This window comes from Tachyglossus aculeatus, chromosome 5 (assembly GCF_015852505.1).
Source record: "Tachyglossus aculeatus isolate mTacAcu1 chromosome 5, mTacAcu1.pri, whole genome shotgun sequence".
Lineage (NCBI taxonomy): Eukaryota > Metazoa > Chordata > Mammalia > Monotremata > Tachyglossidae > Tachyglossus > Tachyglossus aculeatus.
In genome coordinates this window covers 46,787,864-46,813,521 of record NC_052070.1, presented here as the reverse complement: position 1 = coordinate 46,813,521, position 25,658 = coordinate 46,787,864, and the positions used below count along the sequence as shown (strand labels likewise).

The window sequence follows — 25,658 nt, the reverse complement described above, 5'->3', positions numbered from 1 at the left end:
TTATTAAGTGCTTACTATGTGCAAAGCACTGTTCTAAGCGCTGGGGAGGTTACAGGGTGATCAGGTTGTCCCACGTCGGGCTCACAGTCTTCATCCCCATTTTACAGATGAGGTAACTGAGGCCCAGAGAAGTGAAGTGACTTGCCCAAAGTCACACAGCTGACAATTGGCAGAGTTGGGATTTGAACCCATGACCTCTGACTCCAAAGCCCGGGCTCTTTTCCACTGAGCCACGCTGCTTGTAATGGTATTTTTTAAGTGCTTACTCTGTGCTAAGCAGTGTTCTAAGCACTGAAGTAGTTACAAGGTAATCAGGCTGCCCCACAGTCTTAATCCCCATTTTACAGATGAGGTAACTGAGGCACAGAGAAGTTAAGTGACTTACCCAAGGTCACAAAGCAGATAAGTGGCAGAGCTGTGATTGGAACCCACGTCCTCTGACTCCCAAGCCTGTGCCGTTTCCACTTAAGCGATGCTGCTTTTCATCTCTACCCTACTCGTATCTTGTGTGGACCAACCTGGTTCTTTCCAGCCTTTCATGCTTGACCTAATTCCCAATTTAGGAGTTAGATTCAGGAAGCAGACAATTGCTGTATGCCTCTGAAGGCTGCTGCTGGTCAGTGTTGCTTACTGGAAAGAGCCGGGAGCCAGAGGACATGGGTTCTAATCCCGGCTCCACCACCTTCCTGCTGGGTCACCTTGGGCAAGCTGCTAAACTTCTCTGTGCCTCAATTACCTCATCTGTAAAACGGGGATTAAAACTGAGCCCTCCATGGGACAACCTGATGACCTTGTACTTACCACAGTGCTTGGCACACAGTAAGAGCTTAATGAATACCAAAATAATAATTATTATTATTATGACTTTGGGCTGGAGCACGTGGAAGGAACGAGGCCTGGTGGATGAAGCGTGGGCTTGGGAGCCAGAGGACCTGGGTTCTAATCCTGGCTCTGCCAATTGTCTGCTGTGTGTGACCTTGAACAAGTCGTTCCACTTCCCTGTGCCTCTGTTTTCTCATCTGTAAAGCAGGGATTAAGACTGTAAACCATATGTGGGACCTGGATGGTATCCCACTTGATTAGCATGTACCTACGCCAGTGTTTAGTACAGTGCTTGGTTGGCACAGCACATAGTAAGTGCTTAACGAGTTCCATTAAAAGAAACCCCCCAAAACCCCTGGCTCTGCCACTTGCCTGCTCTGTGACCTTGAGTAAGTCACTTAACTTCTGTGTGCCTTAGTTTCCTTAACTACCAAAACTGGAGATTCAGTACCTGTTTTCGACTTAGTGAGCCCAAGTGGGACCTGATTATCTTGTATCTGTCCCAGCACTTAGGACAATGCTTGACATACAATAAGCATGTCGCAAATACCGTTAAAAAACAAACTACAAGATGGGCACAAAGGCAAGTTTGATTCAACAGTTTTCTCTCTCTCGCCTTCCCTTCCCCTCCCCTCCCCCTTTCACCCCCATTTGAATGCTGTTGCTGCTATTCCTCCAGATCATCTGCCGGGAGGCAGTTTGGATGCTGAAATCAAACAATCAGTCAGTGGTGTTTATTGAGCGCTTACTGTGTGCTGAGCACCATGCTCTGCACTTTGTAGAGTGCAGTATAACCGACACATACCTTGTCCACATGTCCAGAGGCTAAAGGTTTGCTACCTCCCGCTGCTACTTTTGCCTCTAATGCCTCCTCTGCTTCTGTTACTGCTACTCTATTTATTTATTTATTTATTTATTTTACTTGTACATTTCTATCCTATTTATTTTATTTTGTTGGTATGTTTGGTTCTGTTCTCTGTCTCCCCCTTTTAGACTGTGAGCCCACTGTTGGGTAGGGACTGCCTCTATGTGTTGCCAATTTGTACTTCCCAAGCGCTTAGTACAGTGCTCTGCACATAGTAAGCGCTCAATAAATATGATTGATTGATTGATTGATTGATTACTGTTCAGCTGAGATCATCCGCGATGGGCTCTCCCTTTGAGAATGATGGAGGAGGTTCGGTGTTGTCTGGAAGACCGATGGAGGAGGTTCGGTCTAGTCTGGAAGACCTGAGTGAAGGAATTGGTGACAGTGAGAGTGATTGCAGGGAGCAACTCGTACTCCGAACCTTGCAATCATTCATTCATTCACTCAGTCGTATTTATTGAGCGCTTACGGTGTGCAGAGCACTGTACTAAGCGCTTGGGAAGTACAAGTTGGCAACACACACTTCTCCTTCCTGGGCTGTGAATTCAACAGAGGATGAGGCAGGCCCGGAGTATGGCACATAACAATAATAATAAGTCATACTTATTATGGTACTTGTAAAGTGCTTACTATGTGCCAATCACTGTTCTAAGCCCTGGGGTAGATACAAGTTATCAAGTAGGACACAGTCCCACATGGAGCTCACACTCTTATCTTCATTTTACAGATGAAATAACTGAGGGCCAGAGAAGTGAAGTAGTAGTAGTAATAATAGTAATAATTGTGGTATTTAAGCGCTTACTATGTGCCATGCTCTGTACTAAGCACTGGAGTGGGTATGAGGAAATGGGGTAATAATAATAATGAGGGCGTTTGTTAAGCATGGACTACGTGCAAAGCACTGTTCTGAGCACTCGGGGGGATACAGGATGATCAGGTTGTCCCACCTGGGGCTCACAGTCTTCATCCCCATTTTACAGATGAGGTAACTGAGGTTCAGAGAAGTTAAGTAATCTGCCCAAGGTCATACAGCAGACGTGGCGGAGCCAGGATTTGAACCCATGCCCTCTGACTCCCAAGCCCGTGTTCTTTCCACTGAGCCACGACACAGTCCCTGTCCCACATGGGGCTCCCAGTCTCAATCCCCATTTTACAGATGAAGTAACTGAGGCACAGAGAAGTGAAGTGACTTGCCCAGGGTCACCCAGCAGACTTGTGACAGAGCTGGGATTAGAACCCAGGTCCTTCTGACTCCCAAGCCTGTGCTCTGTCCATTACTGTGAGCCCGATGTGTAGGGATTGTCTCTATTTGTTGCCGAATTGTACTTTCCAAGCACTAGTACAGTTCTCTGCATACTGTAGGTGCTCAATAAATACGATTGAATGAATGAATAAGCCTTGCTGCAGACTTTTACTACCAAATCCCATTTACGGCCTGCAACATGGTGCTGCTGTGAAAGCTACAACAGAAGGAACAGTAGCAGCAGTAGAAATGCAGCAGGAAGAAGAGAAGCTGAAGACATACGGCCATTCAGTATGTCAGAGGTCAAATCCCGGCTCCTCCATTGTCAGCTGTGTGACTTTGAGCAAGTCACTTAACTTCTCTGTGCCTCAGTTACCTCATCTGTAAAATGGGGATGAAGCCTGTGAGCCCCACGGGGGACAACCTGATCACCTTGTAACCTCCCCAGCGCTTAGAACAGTGCTTTGCACATAGTAAGCGCTTAATAAATGCTATTATTATTATTATTATTATTATTATTATTATTATTGGGATATTGGGATTCAGGGCACCAGCCTAGGAGAAGTGGAAGTAATAATAATAATGATTATGGTATTTGTTAAGTGCTTACTGTGTGCCAAGCACTGTTCTAAGCTCTGGGGTAGATACAAGGCCATCAGGTTGTCCTACGTGGGGCTCCCAGTCTTAAGCCCCATTTTGCAGATGAGGTAACTGAGTCACAGAGATGTGAAACGGATTGCCCAAGTCGCAGAGAAGGCAGTGGCAGTAGCAATCAATCAATCAAACAATTGTATTTATTGAGCGCTTACTGTGTGCAGAGCACTGTACTAAGCGCTTGGAAAGTACAAGTTGGCAACATATAGAGACAGTCCCTACCCAACAGTGGACTCACAGTCTAAAAGGGGGAGACAGAGAACAAAACCAAACATACAACAAAATAAAATAAATAGAATAGATATGTACAGGTAAAATAAATAGAGTAATAAATATGTACAAACATATATACATATATACAGGTGCTGTGGTGAAGGGAAGGAGGTAAAATGGGGGGATGGAGAGGGGGACGAGGGGGAGAGGAAGGAAGGGGCTCAGTCTGGGAAGGCCTCCTGGAGGAGGTGAGCTCTCAGTAGGGCCTTGAAGGGAGGAAGAGAGCTAGCTTGGCGGATGGGCAGAGGGAGGGCATTCCAGGCCCGGGGGAGGACGTGGGCAGGGGGTCGATGGCGGGACAGGCGAGAACGAGGTACGGTGAGGAGATTAGCGGCAGAGGAGCGGAGGGTGCGGGCTGGGCTGGAGAAGGAGCGGCCCAGAGAAGTGACTTGCCCAGGGTCACACAGCAGACAAGTGGTCCTTCTGACTCCCAAGCCTGAGCTCTAGCCACTAGGCCGTGCTGCTTCTCTCACGCCCTGGTGCTCTGGCCGTCGATGGGTCCAGCGGAGGGAAGGCTTTGCCCCCTGCCCGCGTTAAAGGATGCAACGAGGGTCCCGGAGGCAGGGGTGACAACGCGAGACTGTGAGCTTGCTCTGGGCCGGGAACGTGTCCCGGCCTCCCCCCCATCTCACCTCCGTCCCTTCCCCACAGCACCTGTATATATGTATATATGTTTGTACATATGTATTACTCTATTTATTTATTTTACTTGTACATATCTATTCTATTTATTTTATTTTGTTAGTATGTTTGGTTTTGTTCTCCGTCTCCCCCTTTTAGACTGTGAGCCCACTGTTGCGTAGGGACTGTCTCTATATGTTGCCAATTTGTACTTCCCAAGCGCTTAGTACAGTGCTCTGCACATAGTAAGCGCTCAATAAATACGATTGATGATGATGATGATGATGATGAGAGAAGGGAGGTGAGGTAGGAGGGGGCGAGGGGATGGACAGCCTTGAAGCCCAGGGTGAGGAGTTTCTGCCTGATGCGCAGATTGATTGGTAGCCACCGGAGATTTCTGAGGAGCAGCAGCGTGGAAGTAGGGCCCAGCTAGGAACTAGGCCTTCAAGGCTTCTGCCTTAAACCGAGCTTGTCAAGAGACAGCTGCAAAGTAGAAGGGCATGTGGACAGATCTTGGCCTACTGGCTGTCTCATCCAGGGGCATCTCTAAAATGCCAGTCTTGAATGATTGAGTCTGGGCTCAGGGATACCAGTTCAATTACAGTTGGATAGAGTATTTTAGACTGTGAGCCCACTGTTGGGTAGGGACTGTCTCTATATGTTGCCAATTTGTACTTCCCAAGCGCTTAGTACAGTGCTGTGCACATAGTAAGCGCTCAATAAATACGATTGATGATGATAGAGTACAGCCTTGGGAATTACCTGGGTTGTAATGCCGGCTTCATCACGTCTGCTGTGTGATCTTCGGCAAGTCACTTCATTTCTTTGTGCCTCGGTTACTTCATCTGTAAAATGGGGATTGAGATTAGGAGCCCCGGTCAATTTATCTGCTCCTCTTCTCCCTCATCTGTCTCCTGGTTAGAGGGTCTGGTAGAATCGTTCCCTGGAACTGTTACATTGTAACTTTTTGGACAAGGAGAGCATGTACTGCTCTCTGTATCCTTCCTTAAGGCACAGAATTGGCACTCAGCAAATGTTGATAGTAATAATGTTATTCGTTGTTATTAAGTGGTATTCGAATACAATATCTCTTCAAAAGATAGCTTATTAGAATTTCCTTGATATTCAATTTTAATTACTGTATGTCCCTCTTAGTTTCCTATTAGGAAAAAAATGTTTTTTAAGCAGTCTGGTCTTATACAAAATTTTGATAATAAATGTTTTTCATTCTCATTGTCCACCCTGAGTACAATTAAGTAATCTGGTCAACTTCCTTCTAAGACTACTAAACTGAATGACTGTATAATAATAATAAAAATCATGGTACTTGTTAAGCACTTATTGTATACTGTTCTAAGTTAGAAGCACTGTTCTAAGAGCTGGGGTAGATACAAGTTAATCGGGTTAGACACAGTCCCTATCCCACATGGGACTCACACTTGTAATCCCCATTTTACAAATGAGGTCACTGAGGCCCAGAGAAGTTGTGACTTACCCAGTTCACACAGCAGACATGTGGCAGAACTGAGATTAGACTCCTGACTCCCATATCCGTGCTCTATCCACTGCTATGCTGCGTCTCTGAATGCCTTTCAGAGCCTGTTTCAAATTGCTCATTATTCAGTCATTCTTCAATCGTATTTATTGAGCGCTTACTGTGTGCAGAGCACTGTACTAAGCACTTGGGAAGTACAAGTCGGTGACATATAGAGATGGTCCCTACCCAACAACTGGCGCATAGTCTAGAAGGACACGGGAAAGCAGCAAGTGCTAGTGGAAAGAACTCCACTGGAAGTCAGGAGACCTGGTTTCTAACCCTGGCTCTGCCACACTGAGCTGCTGTTTGAACATAATAAAATATAATAATAATAATAATAATAATAATAATAATGGCATTTATTAAGGGCTTACTATGTGCAAAGCACTGTTCTAAGCGCTGGGGAGTTTACAAGGTGATCGGGTTGTCCCACTGGGGCTCCCAGTCGTAATCCCCATTTTACAGAGGAGGGAACTGAGGCACAGAGAAGTTAAGTGACCTGCCCAAAGTCACACAGCTGACAAGTTGCGGAGGCGGGATTGGAACCCATGACCTCTGACTCCAAAGCCCAGGCTCTTTCCACTGAGCCATGAGCAAGTCACTTCTCTTCTCTCTGTCTCAGTGTCCTGATCTGTAAAATAGGGATTCCATACCCGTTCTGTGAGCTCCATGTGGGATAGGGATTGTGTTCCATGTGATTATCTTCTATCTACTCCAGCTCTTAGTACAGTCCTTTACCCTTAGTAAGTAATAATAATAATGATGGCATTTATTAAGTGCTTACTATGTGCAAAGCACTGTTCTAAGCGCTGGGGAGGTTACAAGGTGATCAAGTTGTCCCACAGGAGCTCACAGTCTTCATCCCCATTTTACAGATGAGGGAACTGAGTCACAGAGAAGTTAAGTGACTTGCCCAGAGTCACACAGCTGACAATTGGCAGAGCTGGGATTTGAACCCATGACCTCTGACTCCAAAGCCCGGGCTCTTTTCCACTGAGCCACGCTGCTTCTCTAAGATCTACCTTCTCTTAAGAGCTACCTTTATCATCATTTTGGGAAGAGGTATCCCCTTGTTAGGCTGTGGCCTTTTTATTTTGTTTTACTCAACACACTTTCTTAAATGAGAGAAGGAAAAGTTATTAGGTTCTAAAAGCTATTTTAGAAAGAGATGACAGGCCAGGAAAGACTTGGTTTCGGGTTGGAATTCTGATGTGGATGAGATTACATTGCTCACAAACACAACAAACACGTTCCCTTGTGTTTTGGAAGGGAATGGAGAAATTTCTTGGAAGCATTATCAGTACCTCTGACTTTTATTCCTGTGCTCATGGGAGGTCAGACGGAAAACTGCAGAGTATGGGTTACTTTTTAAAGGTGCTACAGGAGAGACAGTGGAGGAGGAAGATTGGCAGATTTTTTTCGGTATGGTATTTAAGCACTTGCTTTGTGCTAAACACTGTATTAAGCACTGGGGTAGATACAAGATAACTAGGCTGGGATCAGTTCCTGTCCCAGATTGGGCTCCCAGTCTAAGTAGGAGAAGAGTAGGATTTAATACCCATTTTGCAGATGAGGAAACTGAGGCATGGAGAAGTTAAGTGACTTGCCCAAGGTCACACAGCAGACAAGTAGTGGAGCTGGGATTAGAACCCAGGTCCTCTGACTCCCAGGGATGTGCTCCTTCCATTAGACTAATCCTATTCATTTTGCAGTTTTATGAGATGTATTGGCTCAGACATTGAGGGGCAATTCCCTGAAAAAGAGAGAGAGAGAGTGTGTGTGTGTGTGTGTGTGTGTGTGCGCGCGCGCGCGCGCACGTGTGTGTGAGCTTTCAAACAGTAACTCCTTACCATCGGTTTAGGAGCGCTCAGTCACCTTGCCCCCTCTTACCTCACCTTTCTGCTCTCCTAGCGTGGCTCAGTGGAAAGAGCCCGGGCTTTGGAGTCAGAGGTCAGGTGTTCAAATCCGGCTCCACCACTTGTCAGCTGTGTGACTTTGGGCAAGTCACTTAACTTTTCTGGGCCTCAGTTACCTCATCTGTAAAATGGGGATTAAGACTGTGAGCTCCCTATGGGACAACCTGATCACCTTGTAACTTCCCCAGCGCTTAGAACAGTGCTTTGCACATAGTAAGAGCTTTATAAATGCCATTATTATTATTTTATTATTATTATTAAATCCAGCCCGCATACTCCACTCCTCTAACGCCAACCTACTCACTGTATCTCGATTTCATTTATCTTGCCTCCTACCTCTCGCCCACATCCTGCATCTGGCTGGGAATGCCCGACCTCTTCATATCCGACAGACAGTTGCTCTCCCCACCATCAAAGCCTTAGTCAAGGCCCATCTCCTCCAAGAGGCCTTCCCTGCCTAAGTCCTCATTTCCTCTTCTCATTCATTCATTCATCCATCCATCCATCCATCCATCCATCCATCCATCCATCTATCCATCCATCCATTCATTCATTCTATCGTATTTCTTGAGCGCTTACTGTGTGCAGAGCACTGTACTAAGCGCTTGGGAAGTACAAGTGGGCAACATGTAGAGATGGTCCCTATTCATTCATTCATTCAATCATATGGAGCGCGTACTGTGTGCAGAGCACTGTATTAAACGCTTGGGAAGTACAAGTTGGCAACATATAGAGACGGTCCCTACCCAGCAGTGGGCTCACAGTCTAGAAGGGGGAGACAGACAACAAAACAAAACATGTGGACAAGTGTCAGGTCATCAGAATAAATACAAATAAAGCTAGATGCACATCATTAACAAAATAAATAGAATAGTAAATATGTACAATTTTGTACAACTATGTACAATTTCTCTCCCAATCCCTTCCGCAGCTCCCTGATGTGCTCCATTTATTCACCCCTCCCTCAGTCCGATAACAGTACATATCTGTAATTTTATTTATTAATATTAATATCTGTCTCCCCCTCTAGACTGTAAGCTAATGGGTAGGGAATGTGTCTACCACCTTTGGTATATTGTACTCTCCCAAGCGCTTAGTACAGTGCTTGGCCCACAGTAAGCACTCAAATATGAGAGAGAGAGAGAGAGAGAGAGAGAGAGAGAGAGAGAGAGAGAGTGTGTATGAGTGTGTGCTGAGAGAGCTCTCTTTTTCTAATCAAGTTTGCAGAATTCAGCATTGGTTTTTATACTAACAATTGCATTGAAGGACTGCATTTACCTTTAAAAGGACACTTGGGCATTCTTTTAAATAGGCTTTAATTTCTTCCTTCACACTCCATTAGATTCCTGGAAACTGTGAAATCTCTGTCCTACTTGCTTTGTTCTTCACAGTTGATCACAGGTTCATATTCTTCCTTTGAGGTTTTTTTTTTAATTCAGGAAAAGATCAAAACCCACAAGTTTTAAAGGATAACACTTTCTTGTTCTGGATGCAATTTACTCATTCAGCCAGATAATGGGTTTTGCCTGTATCTGGTACTTCAATGTTAATTGGAAGCCACAGAAGCCTTATTGAAGGCACATCATCATCATCAATCGTATTTATTGAGCGCTTACTATGTGCAGAGCACTGTACTAAGCGCTTGGGAAGTACAAATTGAACAAATTGAAGGGAAGCACATCTCCTCCAAGAGGCCTTCCCAGACTAAGTCCTGCCTTTCATCATCTCCCACTCCCTTCTGCTTCACCCTGACTTGCTCCCTTTGGTCTTCCCCCGTCCCAGGCATACAGCACTTATGTACTATCTGTAATTTTATTTATTTGTATTGATGTCAACTCCCCTCACCTTCCGTCCTCCCACCGCCCCCGACCGTAAACTCACTGTGGGCAGGGAATGTGTCTGTTTATCTGTACTGTTTATCTGTATCTGTGTATCTGTGTCTGTACTATCCTCTCCCAAGCGCTTAGTACAGAGCTGTGCACACAGTAAGTCCTCAATAAATATGATTGAATAAACAACTGGTGAAAGCGTTTCTTTAGTTGGGTTTTGATGCCCTTCTGCAGGGTTCTTGTTTTGATATGTCAAAAAGATGCTTTTAGCTAGATTTCAAATGGGAAGATGGAAGTTTTTGTCCAATGTTGGAATAATCCAGCATTGAAAATTTGCACCAAGTGGGGAGGGGGCCAGAATATGAGTTCTGACTACTTTCCTTACTGACTTCTTCACAGAATGTTTGACTCTGGTTCTGAATGTGAGTATTAGATCAATCAATCAATCAATCATATTTATTGAGCACTTACTGTGTGCAGAGCACTGTACTAAGCGCTTGGGAAGTACAAGTTGGCACCATATAGAGACAGTCCCTACCCAACAGTGGGCTCACAGTCTAAAAGGGGGAGACAGAGAACGAAACCAAGCTTACTAACAAAATAAAATAAATAGAATAGATATTAGATGTGTTGTGTGGCGTGATTGGGATTAATGGAATGGACCTTCAGGAAATTCTAGAAAATTGCTTGAATTAGCAGCTCTTAGCGCAGTGCCCAGCACACAGTATGCACTTAAGATATACTATTACTATTACTCTCTTTTGGTGCCTTTCTCATTTCTTGTTTGATATTTTTCTGAAAAAAAAAAAAGTTGTTGAAAACACCTGGCCTTTTGGGAGTGTGCTGTTCAAAAGGTTTCACTATACGTTCAGTTCTATTGGAAAGGAAGCTTTTACTACACAGTTTGGCCAGAACCCTGTTAGAAAATTAGGGTATGTTTTCCAACAGCCCAGGTCTGCCAGAATCCAGTGTCATGCAATACCAAAACGAGTGGTTTTGTGAGAGCACTTGGGGTTGGACCCAGAGTGAGTTGTTACATGGAGTTTTGCAGGAACACAATCCCTTGGTTATGGGAGAACTTTTGTAAATGGCTCTTAGAGTTTAGAGCCCACTCAGTAGCTAATGATGCAGTTCTTTGTCCCAGGTCCCAGAATGATTGGATTAATCATATTAAGTGCTTACTGTGTGTGGAGCACTGTACTAAGCGCTTGGGAGAGCATAGCATCACAGAGTTGGTAGACACAATCTCTGCTCATAGTGAGCTTACAGTGTAGATAGATGGGGAGACAGACATTAATATAAATAAATTCTAGATATGGACATATGCTCTGTAGGGCTGAAGGAGGGGTGAGTAATGGGTGCAAGTCCAAGTTCAGGTTGGAGACACCTAACCTCAAAAACTGTTCATAGCAAATATGAAACTGTCTGTATTTGCTTCACCCTTTCACCTCATGAATGAGGGAGGATTTTATTTTGTGCGAGACTCCTCAGAGACCAAGGCCCTATCTAGGGAAAATCCTGTGAAGCACATAGATGGTGCGGTACTTGAAAATAAATAAATGAACAAATAAAAAAATTACAGAAAGGCTTGTATTCAACGTTTGTGCACTCTTCTCCACCCCAGAGATGGCTGCGTTTCTGTGGTTGTATTGTAGTCTTCCACTCAGTTAATACAGTGCTCTGCACACAGTAAGCACATGGTGCTTAGAACGGTGCCTGGCATGTAGTAAGCACTTAACAAATGTCATTAAAAAAAGTAAGTGCTTAGTAAATACAATTGATTGGTAGTTGAAGTGATTTCTGTTTGTCACTTAGAAGTTCCTGGGTAGTTAGAGCAATGTTAGGCAGCTCCAAAGTTGATCTGCATGGCCTCAAATATATGTATTTCTGTGTGTATATATAGGTATATATATTTGCCCAGCTGATTGTTGGAGGTGGTCAAAAGCGTCATTCATTCATTCATATTTATTGAGCGCTTACTGTGTGCAGAGCACTGTACTAAGCGCTTGGGAAGTGCAAGTTGGCAACATATAGAGAACGGTCCCTACCCAACAGCGGGCTCACAGTCTAGAAGACTTCAGGGAGCAGTGTGATCGCTGAAAGAATGTCCCCAATGATTTATTTAAAACTGCGTCATTTTTATTCTGTTGCGAAGCAGCGAAGGAAAGGAACTCGGATTAAAGCTGTTCCGCAGCTCTGTTTTATTCTCGCCTCGTCCTGGTGTCTTCGGAGGTAAAGGTCGCATTCATTTCAAACGCAGAAGGCTCCGGATGGCTGGGATTGCTGCGCTCGCGGCCGAGCAGGCGTTGGCTGTCTGAGAGTCCCTTCGCTACGGCCCCACTTCTCTGCACACTAGCTTGGTATGCAGGGAGAAGCTGCAGAGTCTGTTCCGCTGCGCTTTATTTACGGAAACAGCAGGGTTGAGATTGATTGCATTGGGAGACAGCGTGAGGATGAGGGAGGGTCACAGCACATGCTCAGTCCTGTCAGTCTGAGGGGGAAGTTTCTGCGTTCTGCGTGAAGGCTTAGGTCATAGCACAAGCTCAGTGAAAGCTCTCTGAGGTCTCTCAGACTGCATGTGCCTCCATTTTGAGTTGCGAGAGTAGGAAAAGGCAGAGTTTTCAGCAGTAAGTAGAGGTTGAGGAAAGCAGCTAGACCCACCAGAGCTTCTTTTAGTCATGGACGATCCATTCAACCCCTGCAGGTAGGCTACGATACTCTGGCCTCACCTAAACAGTGATGGTTTTTGCTGCCGTTTCTGACTTGGGAGAATCTCCGCGAAATCATTTCATTATTCATGTTGCATGTTCCTCAGGACCTTTCTGGTAGACCGGCCCGGCCTTGCAGGTGGTTTTCCGGTGCATGAAAAGCAGCGTCGAAAGGCTCGACTCTGCGCAGGGATGTGCGTAGCAAACGCAGAATGTAAAAGCTGTGTGGGTGGGTTTTTGGGTTTTTTTTTTCTGCTGCTCTTTTTTTTTTCCTCCTTTTCCTTCCTCACGGTGCAGTTTGAATTTGAGTTGCCTGTATGCATGGTGCCAAGCTTGCTGCTTGCCCGGAGAGAGCTGCAGAGCACATCTGCAGGATGTACTGTTGCCTATGTGGCTATTAGAGAATGTTTGGGCCTATGAGAGACTTGTGTGCAGATAATGTTTTAGGGAGGGTGGTAGGTGGGCAGCCATTGGTTGCTTTGAAGGTGGGTGGAACTTGTTTTTGATTGAGAGCCGGAGCAAATTATAGCTCCTGGGATATTTTTCTGAAGAATCGAAAAGCAAATAGTCTGCGAGTCGGCTTGCCTCTCGCCGACATATCAAGCGAGAGTATATATGTTTTATTAGAAGCCTTACTTAAGCTTATCGTGTCACACCTGTCTGCAGCATACCACCCCTAGCCATGTTGATCGTTGTATCGTACTGTGCCAAGCGCTCAGTATGATGTTCTGCATACAGTTAGCTCTCAATAAATACGAATGAATGAATGTTGCTTAAATAGTGTTCGGATCAAATCCTAAACCAGTAGTGAGAACCATTTTTTGTTTCCTTCTTAATGAATGTGCAAAAAAAAAAAACCCATACAGGGTCTTTGATGATCAGACAGTAGCTGATGGGGTCGATTCTGGGTTAGGTTGACGGCAAGCTCGTTGCAGGCAGGGGACATTTCTGTCAACTCTGTTGTATCGTACCCAGGTGCTCAGATCAGTGCTCAGTGCTCAGATCAGTGCTCAATAAACAGGATTGATTGCTTCGGTCCAGAGGTCATTGCTTGGCTGGTGGTGTTGGTGCTAGGAAGGGGATGTGGGACTTTTGTAGTTTGATGGATTAGAGAAGTGAGGCGTGGCCATCTCTGATGGCCATGACTTTTTGGGTGCTCCCGGATTGCTCTTTGAGGTGCACTTTTCTGCTCTCCACTTGTCTGATTGGATCTGAGAGGATGACGCTGCCAGGTGGTGCACAGATTAGCTATCTCGAGAATTTATTCCAAGAGATTGGGTTTTTGCCCCCTTTCCTTCATGGATCAGCAGGTCTGCCACCCTTTCATGAGCCTGTTGAGATTCAGCTATTGAGAGTACGTTTCCTTCCCCTCTCTCCTGTTTCCCTCTTCCTTCCCCTCTGCCAATTTTCTTTTCTAAATGAAAATTATGAAAACTTTGATTTGTGCAGTCCAGTCTGGCGAACATAAGTACATATGGAGAAGGAAACAATGTGAAGTTAAAAAATCTATTAATATATGAATGAGAGGTGGGCAGAAAACCACTCTAGGAGAAACTTTTCATCCAGCAGTTGGGCAGTGGAGATTTAGGTTTCTTTTGGACTCTGATCTGTAGTGATCTGTGTGGCTTGTCACATTTGAGGGAATCCTTGATTCTGAATGGGGAATTTGTGCTGTTTCTTGTAATACTGTTCAGTGGCCTAATCAATCAATCAGTGGTGTTTGTTGAGCATTACTATGTGCAGAGCACTGTACTAAGTGCTTGAGAAAATGCAACAAAGTAGAGTTGATAGGCACAATGCCTGTCCACAAGGAGCTTGCAGTCTAGAGGGGGAGACAGGCATTAAAATAAATTACAGACAGGGGAGATGGCAGAGCATGAGGATATAATAATAATAATAATAACAATAATGGCATTTGTCAAGCGCTTACTATATGCGAAACACTGTTCTAAGCACTGTGGGGGGAATACAGGGTGATCAGGTTGTCCCACTTGGGGCTCACAGTCTCAATCCCCATTTTACAGATGAGGTAACAGGCTCAGAGAAGTTAAGTGACTTGCCCAAGGTCACACAGAAGACATGTGGCTTGTTTTGTTTTGTTGTCTGTCTCCCCCTTCTAGACTGTGAGCCCGCTGTTGGGTAGTGATGGTCTCTATATGTTGCCGACTTGTATTCATTCATTCAATTGTATTTATTGAGCACTTCCTGTGTGCAGAGCACTGTACTAAGAGCTTGGGAAGTACAAGTTGGCAACATGTAGAGACAGTCCCTACCCAACAACGGGCTCACAGTCTAGAAGGGGGAGACAGACAACAAAACAAAACGTGGTCAGGTGTCAAGTCATCAGAATAAATAGAAGTAAAGCTAGAAGCACATCATTGACAAAATAAATAGTAAATATGTACAAGTAAAATAAATAGAGTAATACATCTGTACAAACATATGCACAGGTGCTGTGGGGAGGGGAAGGAGGTAGGGCGGGGGGGATGGGGAGAGGGAGAGGAAAATTGGGCTCAGTCTGTGAAGGCCTCCTGGAGGAGGTGCGCTCTCAGTAGGGCTTTGAAGGGAGGAAGAGAGCTAGCTTGAAGGATGTGCGGAGGGAGGGCATTCCAGGCCAGGGGGAGGACGTGGGCTGGGGGTCGACGGCAGGACAGGCGAGAACGAGGCACGGTCAGGAGATTAGCGGCAGAGGAGTGGAGGGTGTGGGCTGGGCTGGAGAAGGAGAGAAGGGAGGTGAGGTAGGAGGGGGCGAGGTGATGGAGAGCCTTGAAGCCGAAAGTGAGGAGTACTTCGAAGCGCTTAGTACAGTGCTGTGCACACAGTAAGCGCTCAATAAATACAATTGAATGAATGAATCAATCAATAAATCAATTGTATTGAGCGCTTACTGTGTGCAGAGCACTGTACTAAGTGCTTGGGAAGTACAAGCTGGCAACATATAGAGACGGTCCCTACCCAACAGTGGGCTCACAGTCTAGAAGGGGAAGACAGAGAACAAAACCAAACATACTAACAAAATAAAATAAATAGAATAGATATGTACAAGTAATATAAATAGATAGAGTAATAAATATGTACAAACATATATACAGGTGCTGTGGGGAAGGGAAGGAGGTAAGATGGGGGGATGGAAAGGGGGACGAGGGGGAGAGGAAGGAAGGGGCTCAGTCTGGGAAGGCTTCCTGGAGGAGGTGAGCTCTCAGTAGGGCCTTGAAGGGAGGAAGAGAGCTAGCTTGGCGGATGGGCAGAGGGAGGGCATTCCAGGCCCGGGGGAGGACGTGGGCAGGGGGTCGATGGCGGGACAGGCGAGAATGAGGCACGGTGAGGAGATTAGCGGCAGAGGAGCGGAGGGTGCAGGCTGGGCTGTAGAAGGAGAGAAGGGAGGTGAGGTAGGAGGGGGCGAGGTGATGGACAGCCTTGAAGCTGAGGGAGAGGAGTTTCTGCCTGATGCGCAGATTGATTGGTAGCCACTGGAGATATTTGAGGAGGGAAGTAACATGCCCAGAGCGTTTCTGGACAGAGACAATCCGGGCAGCAGCGTGAAGTATGGATTGAAGTGGGGAGAGACACGAGTTTGGGAGATTAGAGAGAAGGCTGATGCAGTAGTCCAGACGGGATAGGATGAGAGCTTGAACGAGCAGGGTAGCGGTTTGGATGGAGAGGAAAGGGCGGATCTTGGCAATGTTGTGGAGCTGAGACCGGCAGGTTTTGGTGACGGCTTGGATGTGAGGGGTGAATGAGAGAGCGGAGTCGAGGATGACACCAAGGTTGTGGGCTTGTGAGACGAGAAGGATGGTAGTGCCGTCAACAGAGATGGGAAAGTCAGGGAGAGGGCAGGGTTTGGGAGGGAAGACAAGGAGTTCAGTCTTGGACATGTTGAGTTGGACATGAATGAATGTGGCGGAGCCAGGATTAGAACCCATGACCTCTGACTCCCAAGCCCGTGCTCTTGCCGCTGAGCCGTGCTGCCTCTCATAATCTAAGTGCTGTGGGACTGAGGTGAGGTGAATATCAAGTGTTTAAGTGATTTGGATCCAAGTGAGTTGGCAACCCCGGGAAAGTGGGGAAAAGAGGGGCAGGGGGAATGAGGATTTAGGGAAGGCCTCCTAGGGGAGATGTGATTTGGAACAGTGCTTTGCACATAGTAAGCGCTTAATAAATGTCATTATTATTATTATTTAGGAGGGTTTTGTAGGTGGGAAAGGTGGTGGACTGTTGGATATGAAGGAGGAGGGAGTTCCAGGCTAGAGTGAGGACGTGGGCAGTGGGTCAGCAGAGACGTAGATGAGATTGAGGTACAGTGAGTAGTTGGTGTTAGAGGAGTAATATGTGAGGATTGGGCTGTAGTAGATCAGAGAGGTAAGGTAGGAGGTAGAGAGCTGATTGATCGCCTAAAAGCTGGTGGTAAGGAGTTTCTCTTTGTGGAACTGGATGGGCAACCCTTGGTGGTTTGGCAAAGTGCGGAAACATGGACTGGATGGATTTTTCATAAAAAATGATCCAGGCAGCAGAGGGAAGTATGGACTGGAGTGGGGAGAGGCAGGAGGTTGGGAGGTCAGCCAGGAGGCTCATGCAGTGGTCAAGGCAGGATATGATGATGAGTGCTTGGATCAGCGTGGTAGCAGTTTGGATGGAGAGCAGTTGAGTAGATTCTAGAATTGTTGTGAAGGTAGAACTGACGGGATTTGGTGACATTGAATATGTGGGTAGAATCAAAGACGACTTGAGGATAATGCCATGGTTATGGGCTTGTGAGACAGAGGGCATGATGGTGTTCTCTACAGTGTTAGGAAAGTCATGGAGAGGACAGGGTTTGAGTGGGAAGATGAGTTGTGTTTTGAACATGTTACGTTTGAGGTGTTGGTGGTACATCCAAGCAGAGATGTCCTGAAGGCGGAAGGAAATACAGACTGCGGAGAAGGAGGGGTCAGGGCTTGAGAGGTAGATTTGGGAATCATTCACGTAGAGATGATAGTTGAAGCCTTGGGACGGAATGAGAGAAGCAGCATGGCTTAGTGGAAAGAGCACGGACTTGGGAGTCAGAGGACGTGGGTTCTAATCTCAGCTCCGCCACTTGTCTGCTGTGTGACCTTGGACAAGCTACTTAACTTCTCGGTGCTTCAGTTACCCCATCTGTAAAGTGGGGATTAAAACTGTGAGCCTCACGTGGGACAACCTGATTATCTTGTATCCACCCCAGTGCTTAGAACAGTACTTGGCACATAGTCAGCACTTAACAAATACCATAATTACTATTCTCCAAGGGAGTGGATGTAGATGGAGAATAGAAGGGGGCCCGGCACTGAGCCCTGAAGGACCCCCACAGTTAGAGTGTGGGAGGCAGAAGAAGACCCTGCAAAAGAGACTGAGCAGTTGCAGCCAGAAAGACCAGAGGAGAACCAGGAGAGGTCAGTGATACCATACTATTTCCAGGAGAAGGGAGTGATCCACAGTGTCGAAAGGCATCAGGGATCTTGAGAAAGATTAAGGTGCAGTATTGGCCATTGGATTTAGCAAGAAGGAGATCATTGATGACCTTAGAGAGGGCAGTTTCTATGGAGCAAAAGGGGCAGAAACCAGATTGCCGGGGGTCAGGGAGAGAGTTGGAGGAGAGGCGGTCACTAAAACCAGCGGAGGAAGCCATGGTGCGATTGGTGGATAACGTTTTTCCAGAGTTTGGATTAAGGAGACAAGGGATTTACAAGACCAATTTAGTGCATTGGTTACACTGTTTGACCAAATATTTCTCTCCTAATATAACTTTGTTTATTGGAAACATTATTTATGAAAGCCTCAAAAGGCAGTATTACAACTCCCCCTTGTCTTGTGGCCTGGCATCTGGCAGAATCCTAAGACAGAGCAGGACTGGACCTTAAAAGACCTCGCCAACATGTCTGGTGACTTTGATTCCGATCGAGCATCAAAAATAAGAAAAGAAGTACCCACTATGTGTCAAACACCGTTTGTGTCTCACATGGATCTCAAAGTCTAAAGTCATTCATTCAGTCATGTGTATTGAGCACTTCCTGTGTGCACAGCACTGTACTAAGCGCTTGGAAAGTACAATTCAGCAGCAGAGACAATCCCTGCCCAACAGCGGGCTCACAGTCCAGAAGGGAGGAATAAGTCAGGAGGGAGGGCAGGAATCAAATCCCTGTTTTACAGATGAGGAAACCAAGGCACACAGAAGCTGTGCCTTGCCGGAGGTGACACGACAGGCAGGTGATGGAGACGGACGAAATTCCAGGTCTCCTGATTCCCAGACCCATTTTCTTTCCACTGGGCCATGCTGTGACTTGGACTAAGTTGGGACCTGTGTCGGGGAGTCTTCGCGCCTCCAGTGGGTCTCTTTTTTTGGACCGCACTTCTGGTCTCATTCTTGACCTGGGCGCCGGCGTGGGCGATCTAGTCCCTTGGATGGCTGGAGGCGATTCCCAGCCTACCGTTGGAGTCTCCTGCCAAGAACAACAGACTTGTCTCGGAGACTGGAGACCGAGACCCTGTCCAAAGGAACTGATTATGATGGTAGTGATTTTTGCATTTCAGTCAATTTTTGTTCGTTCATTCGAATTGTATTGCACGCTTACTGTGTGCAGAGCACTGTACGAGGCTCTCGGGAGAGTACAATCCGACAGTAAGCAGACACATTTCCTGCTCACAGTAAACTTGGAGTCTAAAGGGGAAGACAGGCATTAATCAAAATAAATCTGTACTCCAGTTCTTCCCGATTGTGTTCCTCCTGGGGTGGGGGAGGCAGCGCATTGCAAAGTGCACGTGAGAAATCTATTTCAGACCGAGGCATCATGACGCCAATGCCGAAACTATTTCTCCTCCCTTATTGACACCCATGCCCATCACCCCCGCCAGCTCTTCCGTACATTCAACTCCCTTCTCAGGCCCCCGGTTCCTCCCCCTCCTCCTTCCCTCACCCCCAACGATCTGGCCTCCTACTTCATTAACAAAATTAAATCCATCAGGTCCGACCTCCCCAAAGTCTCTTCCCCCCTTTCTCCAACCCCCTGGCTCTCAACACTCTCTGCTACTCTCCCATCCTTCCCAGCGGTATCCTCAGAGGAGCTCTCTTCCCTCCTCTCAAGTGCTACTCCGGCCACCTGTGCTTCTGACCCCATTCCCTCTCATCTTATGAAATCTCTCGCTCCAACCCTTCTCCCCTCATTAACTTCCATCTTCAACCGCTCACTCTCCACTGGTTCCTTCCCCTCTGCCTTCAAACATGCCCATGTCTCTCCCATCCTAAAAAAACCCTCTCTTGACCCCACCTCACCTTCTAGTTATCGTCCCATATCCCTCCTACCATTCCTTTCCAAACTCCTTGAACGAGTTGTCTACACGCGCTGCCTAGAATTCCTCAACAACAACTCTCTCCTCGACCCCCTCCAGTCTGGCTTCCGTCCCCTTCATTCCACGGAAACTGCGCTCTCAAAGGTCACCAATGACCTCCTGCTTGCCAAATCCAATGGCTCATACTCTGTCCTAATCCTCCTCGACCTCTCAGCTGCCTTTGACACTGTGGACCACCCCCTTCTCCTCAACATGTTATCTGACCTTGGCTTCACAGACTCCGTCCTCTCCTGGTTCTCCTCTTATCTCTCCGGTCATTCTTTCTCAGTCTCTTTTGCAGGCTCCTCCTCCCCCTCCCATCCTCTTACTGTGGGGGGTTCCCCAAGGTTCAGTGCTTGGTCCCCTTCTGTTCTCGATCTACACTCACTCCCTTGGTGACCTCATTCGCTCCCACGGCTTCAACTATCATCTCTACGCTGATGACACCCAGATCTACATCTCTGCCCCTGCTCTCTCCCCCTCCCTCCAGGCTCGCATCTCCTCCTGCCTTCAGGACATCTCCATCTGGATGTCCGCCCGCCACCTAAAGCTCAACATGTCGAAGACTGAGCTCCTTGTCTTCCCTCCCAAACCTTGTCCTCTCCCTGACTTTCCCATCTCTGTTGACGGCACTACCATCCTTCCCGTCTCACAAGCCCGCAACCTCGGTGTCATCCTCGACTCCGCTCTCTCATTCACCCCTCACATCCAAGCCGTCACCAAAACCTGCCGGTCTCAGCTCCGCAACATTGCCAAGATCCGCCATTTCCTCTCCATCCAAACCGCTACCCTGCTAATTCAAGCTCTCATCCTATCCCGTCTGGACTACTGCACCAGCCTTCTCTCTGATCTCCCATCCTCGTGTCTCTCTCCACTTCAATCCATATTTCATGCTGCTGCCCGGATTATCTTTGTCCAGAAACGCTCTGGACATATTACTCCCCTCCTCAAAAACCTCCAATGGCTACCGATCAATCTGCGCATCAGGCAGAAACTCCTCACCCTGGGCTTCAAGGCTCTCCATCACCTCGCCCCCTCCTACCTCACCTCCCTTCTCTCCTTCTACTGCCCAGCCCGCACCCTCCGCTCCTCCACCGCTGATCTCCTCACCGTACCTCGCTCTCGCCTGTCCCGCCATCGACCCCCGGCCCATGTCATCCCCCGGGCCTGGAATGCCCTCCCTCTGCCCATCCGCCAAGCTAGCTCTCTTCCTCCCTTCAAGGCCCTGCTGAGAGCTCACCTCCTCCAGGAGGCCTTCCCAGACTGAGCCCCTTCTTTCCTCTCCCCCTCGTCCCCCTCTCCATCCCCCCGTCTTACCTCCTTCCCTTCCCCACAGCACCTGTATATATGTATATATGGTTGTACATATTTATTACTCTATTTATTTATTTATTTATTTTACTTGTACATTTCTATCCTACTTATTTTGTTGGTATGTTTGGTTCTGTTCTCTGTCTCCCCCTTTTAGACTGTGAGCCCACTGTTGGGTAGGGACTGTCTCTATGTGATGCCAATTTGTACTTCCCAAGCGCTTAGTACAGTGCTCTGCACATAGTAAGCGCTCAATAAATACAATTGATGATGATGATGATGAACCGTGAAGCCGTCGCCCTGGAAAGTACCACAGCAGGTTGCTGCCAGTTGGATGTGGCCTCGTTAGCCTCTGTGGGTCTCGTTACTCAAACTAGCCCCCGCTGTTCAGGATTCCTGCTTGGCCTTCCCTGTACATGAGATGTTCTAGGTGGTTCTTTGGTCAGAAGCCTTCACTACAGACGGTGTAATCCCGGCAGGCATTCCCCAGCTTCTGTCTGTTCCTCCCACCCCACTCCTCACTGATTGCGGGGAGGTGAGTCAGGCTTTGGGGTGGAGGAGGGCAGTTCCAAAGACTTCCCATCCACTTTCTGGATGAGCTAAGGTGCGTGGGCCAAGTGCAGTTTGGGCCAAAGGAAGAAGGTGGGAAAATAAGCTCTCTGTGGGCAGGGAATGTTTCCATCATCTCTGTTACATTGTACATTTCCATCATCTCTGTTACATTTGATGATTATTGGGAAGGAATGCATCTTCTCTTCCTCCCTTCAAGGCCCTGCTGAGAGCTCACCTCCTCCAGGAGGCCTTCCCAGACTGAGCCCCTTCCTTCCTCTCCCCCTCGTCCCCCTCTCCATCCCCTCATCTTACCTCCTTCCCTTCCCCACAGCACCTGTATATATGTATATATGGTTGTACATATTTATTACTCTATTTTACTTGTACATATCTATCCTATTTATTTTATTTTGTTGGTATGTTTGGTTTTGTTCTCTGTCTCCCCCTTTTAGACTGTGAGCCCACTGTTGGGTAGGGACTGTCTCTATGTGTTGCCAATTTGTACTTCCCAAGCGCTTAGTACAGTGCTCTGCACATAGTAAGCGCTCAATAAATACGATTGATGATGATGATGATAATAATAATACCATAGTAATGATGGCATTTGCTAAGCACTCACTCTGAGCCAGGCACTGTTCTAAGCGCTGAAGCAGATACAAGATAATTGGATTGGACACAATTCCTGTCCCACATAGGGCTCACAGTCTTAATCCCCATTTTACAGATGAGCCAGCTGAGGCACAAAGAAGTTAAGTGACTTTTCCAAGGTCACATAGCAGGCAAGTGGCATAGCTGGGATTAGAACCCATGACCTTCTGACTCTCAGGCCCATGCTCTGTCCACTAGGCCACACTGCTTCGTTCAGTGCCCTGCATATAGTAAGCACGCAACCTCCCACCCTTTCCCCCCACAACCTCCCCAGACTGAGCGCTCGTTGTGGGCAGGGATTGTCACTCTTTATTGCTGTACTATATTTTCCCAAATGCTTAGTACAGTGCTATGCAAATTGTAAGTGCTTAGTAAATACGATTGAATGAATCGTATTTCATTCCTTGGCCTTGGGTAAGCCACTTAAGTTTTCTGTGTCCTCCTCTGTAAAGTTCATTCATTCATTCAATCATTTATTGAGCGCTTTCTGTGGGCAGAGCACTGTACTGAGCGCTTGGGAAGTACAAGTTGGCAACATATAGAGACGGTCCCTACCCAATAGCCGGCTCACAGTCTAGAAGGGGGAGACAGACAACAGAACAACACATGTTAACAAAATAAAATAAATATAATAGTAAATATGTACAAGTAAAATAGAGTAATAAATCTGTACAGACATATACAGGTGCTGTGGGGAGGGGAAGGAGATTGGGCGGGGGGGGAGGAAAAGGAGGGAAAGGAGGGGGCTCAGTCTGGGAAGGGCTCCTGGAGGAGGTGAGCTCTCAGTAGGGCCTTGAAGGGAGGAAGAGAGCTAGCTTGGCGGATGGGCAGAGGGAGGGCATTCCAGGCCGGGGGGAGGACGTGGGCCGGGGGTCGATGGTGGGACAGGCGAGAACGAAGCATAGTGAGGAGGCTAGCGGCAGAGAAGTGGAGGGTGCAGGCTGGGCTGTAGAAGGAAAGAAGGGAGGTGAGGTAGGAGGGGGCGAGGTGATGGACAGCCTTGAAGCCGAGAGTGAGGAGTTTTTGCCTGATGTGTAGGTTGATTGGTAGCCACTGGAGATTTTTGAGGAGGGGAGTAATATGCCCAGAGCGTTCCTGCACAAAGATGATCCGGGCAGCGGCGTGAAGTATAGATTGAAGTGGGGAGAGACAGGAGGATGGGAGATCAGAGAGGAGGCTTGATGCAGTAATCCAGTCGGGATAGGATGAGAGATTGAACCAGCAGGGTAGCGGTTTGGATGGCGAGGAAAGGGCAGATCTTGGCGATGTTTCGGAGGTGAGACCGGCAGTTTTTGGTGACGGATTGGATGTGAGGAGTGAACGAGAGAACTGAGTCGTGGATGACACCAAGGTTGCCGGCTTGTGAGACGGGAAGGATGGTAGTGCCGTCAACAGTGATGGGAAAGTCAGGGAGAGGGCAGGGTTTGCGAGGGAAGATAAGGAGTTCAGTCTTGGGCATATTGAGTTTTAGATGGCGGGCAGACATCCAGTTGGAGATGTCTTGAAGGCAGGAGGAGACATGAGCCTGAAGGGAGGGAGAGAGAGCAGGGTGGGGATTAAATACCAGTTCTCCCCATGGGGAGCAGGGAGCAAGTATCTTGTATTCACCCCAGTGCTTGGTGCAGTGCTTTCATTCATTCATTCACTCAGTCGTATTTATTGAATGGACATATTACTCCCCTCCTCAAAAACCTCCAATGGCTACCGATCAATCTGCGCATCAAGCAGAAACTCCTCACCCTGGGCTTCAAGGCTCTCCATCACCTCGCCCCCTCCTACCTCACCTCCCTTCTCTCCTTCTACTGCCCAGCCCGAACCCTCCGCTCCTCCACCACTAATCTCCTCACCGTACCTCGCTCTCGCCTGTCCCGCCATCGACCCCCGGCCCACGTCATCCCCCGGGCCTGGAATGCCCTCCCTCTGCCCCTCCGCCAAGCTAGCTCTCTTCCTCCCTTCAAGGCCCTGCTGAGAGCTCACCTCCTCCAGGAGGCCTTCCCAGACTGAGCCCCTTCTTTCCTCTCCCCTCGTCCCCCTCTCCATCCCCCCGTCTTACCTCCTTCCCTTCCCCACAGCACCTGTATATATGTATATATGGTTGTACATATTTATTACTCTATTTATTTATTTATTTATTTATTTTACTTGTACATTTCTATCCTACTTATTTTATTTTGTTGGTATGTTTGGTTCTGTTCTCTGTCTCCCCCTTTTAGACTGTGAGCCCACTGTTGGGTAGGGACTGTCTCTATGTGATGCCAATTTGTACTTCCCAAGCGCTTAGTACAGTGCTCTGCACATAGTAAGCGCTCAATAAATACGATTGATTGATTGATTGATTGATTGAATGCTTACTGTGTGCAGAGCACTGTACTAAGCACTTGGGAAGTACAGTTTGGCAACAGAGACAATCCCTACCCAGTAACGGGCTCACTATCCAGAAGGGGGGAAGACACACAGCAAAACCTAACAAGTAGACAGGCATCAATAGCATCAATATGAATGGAATTATAGATATATACATTAATAAAATAAATAGAATAATAAATATGTTCATATATACACGAGTGCTGTACTTGGCACATAGTTAAGGGCTTAACAACTATTATTATTCATATTATTATTTGACCCTAGGAGAACTTGTCCAAACAGCAACTGATATCTAGGTACTAGGTAGGTGTTACATGACCGCCCCCCCCACCCCCCACCCCAGCTGGTGTATTTTGCCGCCGACCCCTTGTTCACGTCCTGCTTCTGGCCTGGAAGCCCCTCCCACATGGTATCAAACGGTCTATCACTCTCCCCACCTTCAAACCCTAATTTAAAGCACATCTCCAAGAGGCTTTCCCTGAATAAGCCCTCATTTCCTCTTCACCCTGCACCCTTTATTCACCTCACCCTCAGCCCTGCGGCACTAAGGTATAGATCCCTAGTTTTTATTAATGTATCTCTCCCCTCCGGACTATACGCTCCTTGTGGGTAGGGAACATATCTCCCAAGTCTGTTATATTGGACTCCGGGTACTAGGTACAGTGCTGTGTCCCCAGTAAGCACTCAATAAATGCCACTGATTGGGGTCACGTACTTGATAATGCAGGGCACACATTGAACTTGGGCTGGGCTCCCTGGGCAAGGCTCAAGCTTCTGGGACTCCTGCTCTGGTTTTCTAAAGCCAGAAGCCTCATTCCATCCCTTTGGCCTTCAGCTTTCCCCAGCTCTGTCCCTGGAGGCCAGATATCACCCCCTCCCTCTTCCAAGCTTAAAGGAATGATAATAGTAATAATGATGGTATTTGTTAAGCACTTACTATGTGGCAAGCACTGTTTTAAGTGCTGGGG

At 47.2% G+C, this 25,658-nt stretch overlaps 1 protein-coding gene across 6 annotated transcripts in view; it reads left to right on the top strand.

Annotated features, from left to right (window-relative positions):
- Positions 1-25,658, top strand: part of RERE (arginine-glutamic acid dipeptide repeats) — a 562,577-nt gene that overhangs the window by 327,813 nt on the left and 209,106 nt on the right. Inside the window, exon 1 of one of the 6 annotated variants that reach the window (XM_038746112.1) lies at positions 12,220-12,467. The exons of the other annotated variants lie outside the window; for them this stretch is intronic. Coding sequence (XP_038602040.1) covers positions 12,442-12,467 — 26 coding nt within the window. The 5' untranslated portion in view covers positions 12,220-12,441. Of the gene's footprint in view, positions 1-12,219; positions 12,468-25,658 lie in introns of those variants that run through there. 6 annotated transcript variants of the gene reach the window in all.